Source organism: Lemur catta, chromosome 7 (genome assembly GCF_020740605.2).
Source record: "Lemur catta isolate mLemCat1 chromosome 7, mLemCat1.pri, whole genome shotgun sequence".
In the NCBI taxonomy this organism is placed as follows: domain Eukaryota; kingdom Metazoa; phylum Chordata; class Mammalia; order Primates; family Lemuridae; genus Lemur; species Lemur catta.
The window spans coordinates 62,114,408-62,119,699 of record NC_059134.1 but is presented as its reverse complement, the minus strand read 5'-3'; the positions used below and the strand labels follow the sequence as shown (position 1 = coordinate 62,119,699).

The 5,292-nt window shown below is 33.4% G+C and overlaps 1 protein-coding gene across 1 annotated transcript; it reads right to left on the bottom strand.

Annotated features, from left to right (window-relative positions):
• Positions 1-319: 319 nt before the first annotated feature.
• On the bottom strand, positions 320-1,282 carry LOC123641612 (olfactory receptor 52N2-like). Its single transcript, XM_045556494.1, has one exon. It carries the CDS (start codon positions 1,280-1,282, stop codon positions 320-322), a length of 963 nt encoding a protein of 320 aa, XP_045412450.1.
• Between the last annotated feature and the right edge of the window lie 4,010 nt (positions 1,283-5,292).

The following is a 5,292-nucleotide window of genomic DNA, read 5'->3' as shown; positions in this document are numbered from 1 at the left end:
TCCTATACACTCCCCACAGTGCCTAGCCCAAAGTGCATTAATCATCAACAGTTTACTTAAAGTCTGGTATCCTGTTTCATTTTGTGTGTTTATTCCATGAGGTCTAACTAAAGCTAAATTATGTGAAAAATAAAATTATTTCCTATTTTTTTCATTAAATGTCTTAGATTGAACATTTTGTGATTATTTCATGAATTTTTGTGGCAGAATATTTACAGGTATTTTCACCTGAGCTCCTGGTATTTGAATTTTACATTTGCTTTCTTTCTCTATAACTTTCTTTATGCTATTAACAAATGAAGAATTTTATATCATAGATTTATCTTATATTCAGAATATCTTTCTCTCTAAAAAATAATTTTATCACTACTTCACGGATCTGTTTGGTTTTCACCCCATAGACAATTGGATTTAAGGTGGGAGGAAGCAACAGATAGAGGTTGGCTATAAAAATGTGAACATGGTGAGGTATGGTGCGTCCCCCAAAACGGTGAGTGAAGAAGTTGAAGAAGGCTGGGACATAGGTGATGACAATAGCACATATGTGTGATGTACAGGTACTGAAGGCTTTATGACGAGCATCTGCAGATGACAAATTCACTACAGCATGGATAATCATGGTATAAGACATGGAGATACAGAACATGTCAAACCCCCCAATCAATATGTTAGCTATGAGACCATAGATTGCATTAATCTTTATGTTGCCACAAGATAATTTGGCTACAGACATATGGTCACAATAGGTGTGGTAGATGAGGTTACCTCTGCAGTAGGGGAGACGCTTGATTAGGAAAGTAAATGGGATCATGAGCAACACACTGCGAATGAAGGTGGCAAGTCCAATCTTGATAATCACAGTGTTGGTGAGGATGGTGGAATAGCGTAGAGGGTAGCAAATGGCCACGTAGCGGTCTAGAGCCATAAGCATAAGCACACCAGACTCCATGCCTGTCAGCATGTGGATGAAAAACATCTGCACAAGGCAGGCATTAAAGTCAATCTCCTTAAGATTGAACCAAAAGATACATAACATATTGGGGACAAATGAAGTGCACCCAGTTACATCTGTAAGGGATAGCAAGGCTAGGAAATAATACATGGGCTGGTGTAGAGCATCCTCATGGCTGATGAGACAGATAAGCCCACAGTTCCCTATGACAGCAATGATGTACATGAAGCAGAATGGCAGAGAGATCCAGATATGTGCAGATTCCAGCCCAGGAATCCCACTGAGGATGAAGTATCTTGGTGTCAGGTTAGAGCTATTGGCCCCATGCATGATGATCAATTAGAAAACATGCTACTTTTTGTACCAATAAAGTTGTCCTGTACAAGAATATAGTGAGATTATTTTAATCCACAGAAAAAAGATGAACAAGTGCTTTGCACAATATAAATAATAAAATTTAAAAATTCATCATTTTGTACCCAGACTGTGTTTTTTGATCCTATTGAGTGGTCTTACACCTACTACTGAATCAAAAGAATGCAAATATAGTGTAAACATAGCATCAAAGCCCCAACCTGGCTTGGTTTTATACTAGAAACTCTGTCTATATTTACCTACTTAAATTCCCAGGTCAGTCACTGATGTTTGATTTTTCCCTGTCAACCAATTTCCAGATTATGGACTGTGTCTAACACTGAATCTCTTAATTTTCCTTCTTCCAAGAAGTACTTTCAAGTGTGTCTATTGGGTTATAGTCAATTAAATTGTGTGAGCACCTACTTATTACACACTTTTACTATGAGTCTTGGCTTGATCTATCTACAAGTGTAAATCTGACAAATCTGGATTTTCCAAGTCAGAATAATCAAGGACAGAAGATGTGACAGGCTAAAAAATTACATAATAAGTTGCACCTTACAAAGCATGGCCATGTGTATTCTGTATTATATCTTTAATTGTTTCTTGTTAATAAATGTGAAAGGTTTTTATAATATTTATATTTAACCAATGATATTGTTAAGCCCTAATTAATTTTCATACTTTCTATTATTCTTTCTCTCTATTTTCTCTTTATCTTCTTATTATTTCTCTTTCTATTAATTTTATTAACTATTTCTACTTTCTCTTTCTATTAATTCTCTTCAAATCTCCCTGTGGATAAGCATGATATATACATCATGCTTATATGTATAATCAGGCTTAAGAATATATTGTGCTCTCAATGTACAGTATATATTATATATGTGTGTATATATATATGAAATCATAATTGTGTGTCTTCTTTTTAGGTATTATTTTTAGCCCCTAAATAACTATGGATAATTATATTGGGTGGGGTGAAATTCTTATTAATTTATTAGTCTGTTTTTTGAGAACAGTTGGCTTTCCATCTTTCTCCTATGTTCTGAGACATGGATCTATCTTGAAATCTTTCCTAATTTAAATCATGAGACTCTAAGATCTTTTCTTCCTTTATTCTTTTTTAGGAAATTCTTCCTTATATTTAAAAAAAATGTTTTCTTAGTTATTGCTTGTTTTAGATTAACAAATTGAATTATTCATTTTCTCATAACATTGAACATTTTATTGCATTTTTATGAATTATTTTATATCATAATCTGTTATATTTTAATTTCTCCTATATACAGCCTTTTATAAAGTTCTGGTTTTGATTGCTTCACTCTCTCATTCTCCCTCCCTATCTATTTCTTTCTCCTTCTGGTGCGATTTAGCCAAGACTTTCTGTATAAGTGTGTGTGTTTTTTTATTATTAAAAAATGGAAAACTTTTCAAGTGTTGCTATATAAATAATCTCAATATATAAAAAATATGAAAGTACATTCTTCTAGAAAACAGGGAAAGATTAGAGCTGATTAGTTCTGAAGCATTTTGCTCAATTGTAAAACACTTTTAACATTAAACAGAGTAAACCATGAAAAATTTCAGTACAACCTGAAATATAATAAGCAAAATATATAGCACTATTCACAATTATTATTAATATTATTACTATTATTTTGATCTATAAAATAAATAGAAGTAAAATTATGTCTAGCTATTCCTTAAAACCTCCTGTATCCTTCTATCTCACTCAGAGCAAACATTAACATTCTTATATTTGTTTGCAAATTCCTGCATAGTTAGGAACCTTTTAAACTTCTGAATGTGATCTCCCACTATTCTATTAATAATTCTCATTCTCTCAGTCCATCCATACCTACTGGCTTTTTCTCAAACTCAACAAATATGTGCAATTCAGGGTATTTCCACTTGTCATTTTCACTACCTGCTATGTTCTTTCCAAGATAATACCATGGCACATGCCTTTAATGTTTTCAGGTCTCCACTCAGTATCATCTCAAAAGTAAAAGCTTTCCCTGACTTCCCAATTTAAAGTTGCAACTCCCAGACACCAACCAATCTTGGCATAACATCTCCCTTTCAAGCCTTTTCTTGCTCCATAGAAATAAATATTGTCTATTGTCCCCTCATTCACTAATGTGTAAAACCTATATTCACAGGGATTTCTGGCTATTTTGTTCACTGCTGTATCTCAGCACAAGAAAAAAAAATTGTATGATGAATGAATAGGTGAATAAACTCCAAAATCTTTGTTTTGGTTAATCCTCCTTGTTGTACATAAATACCTTAACAAATTAATGTCATGGTAAACATCAGAAAATATGAATGCATCTGGAAGACATGATTTCAAGATGTGTTTAACCTTAAAGATTCTTCTAAACAAATGAAATTAGAGATATTTAGAATTGGAAAGAGTATAAGTAGTAGATGCATGCAATTGCCTTTTGTATTATTTTACAAACCCTAAGGACATACATATTATGAATAGAAAAAGTTACAGAAAAGTAGACTTGGATTCAAGTAACATTGCTCATTCATGTAGATAAAATTTTCTAATGGGGTAATGGGATCACTGTCATTTGATGTATACAAGCAAAGGGAAAATGGAACGTGTCATGAATGTTGTCAAGAAGTTGGGCAAAATGATTACTGAAATTTCTTTCAACTCTTGCACTAATTCACTTTTATCGGTAGAGGTCTTACCACTTCTTAAGGCATACTTCATCCATGGAAACCAGAGAAGTTCTTATGTTATTGTACAGAAATATGCTTGCCTGTAACATTATCTTTTGGGTCCTTGTCATCAGCATCATGGAGTCTCCTTCCTTCAGTGCCTAAACCACACTTAATTTTTCCCACTTATCCCTTTTCAAAGCAATTTCCAAATCCCTTTGGTTTCAGAATTCTGAAGAGTGAGTCAATTCAGTATCTTCCTTATTCAACTATTCTCTGACTCAAATACTTTCTATTTAGTAGCAAATATTTTGTGCATCTTATATATATTTGGGTTTATTTTAATCCTCCAAACTCATCTTGGTGCCAGCTGTTTTTAAATCTCTCTTCGTGACTGATATTACTCAGAAACAATGGAATTATATTGGTTAGGAACCCTATAAACAAACTGAGTATCTTCTCTGGGGATTTTCCAAGCAAAAGAACAAAATTTGTTTGGGGTTTTACAGGTAGATGTCCCACAGGTCTCTTATGGAGGGGAGGTAAATTTAACTTTGTTGAAACTATATCTATATTTAGAATACCTTTGTTTATGAAAGAAAAAACCCTCTAATTTTGACAGCTTTTCTCTGAAGGGACGTGCACAGTGTCTGACATCCATTGATTTATAAACCTGGAATTATATCTGACTCTCCAGGGGTGTTATAACTTTGTCAAAGCTTTATCCACATGGAATGTATTTGTTTCAAAGTTCCTTCAACAATATTGAGTAAAGAATTTCAGATCTATGCTAAAGGCTCATAAAAATATATTTCTGCAAAAGGCTGGGTTATGTGTTCATTTGAAATGTTACACTGTTAAAACGCAATGTTTCTCCATTCCTGTTCCTTTGTACCTTGGTAGAAATATAACATTCTTTAAGTTGTAATTTCACCTAGTAGATCTCGATCACATTTAAGGAATTAAATTGCAGAGAGTTAGTGTCTTGCTCTAAATTAGGCTTTGGCTTAAGGGAATGTTGTGGCTGATTTGATCTTTTATTCAGACAACTAAAATTTCTTCATATCAGCAATAAGGCTGTTTTGCTTTCTTATGATTTGTGTGTTTTCAGGAGTAGCATTTTTAATTTCCTTCAAAACCTTTCCTTTGCATTCATAACTTGGTAACTATTTGATGCTAGGGGCCTAACATACCACTTATCTCAGTTTTGACATGCCTTCCTCACTAAGGTTCATCATTTCTAGCTTTTAATTTAAAGTGAGATGTGCAACTCTTTCTTTCACTTGGACACTTAGAGGACATTA

What these genes read in the sequence shown, in the direction of transcription:
- LOC123641612 (XM_045556494.1), bottom strand. Translation starts at nt 1,282, where the DNA reads ATGCATGGGGCCAATAGCTCTAACCTGACACCAAGATACTTCATCCTC.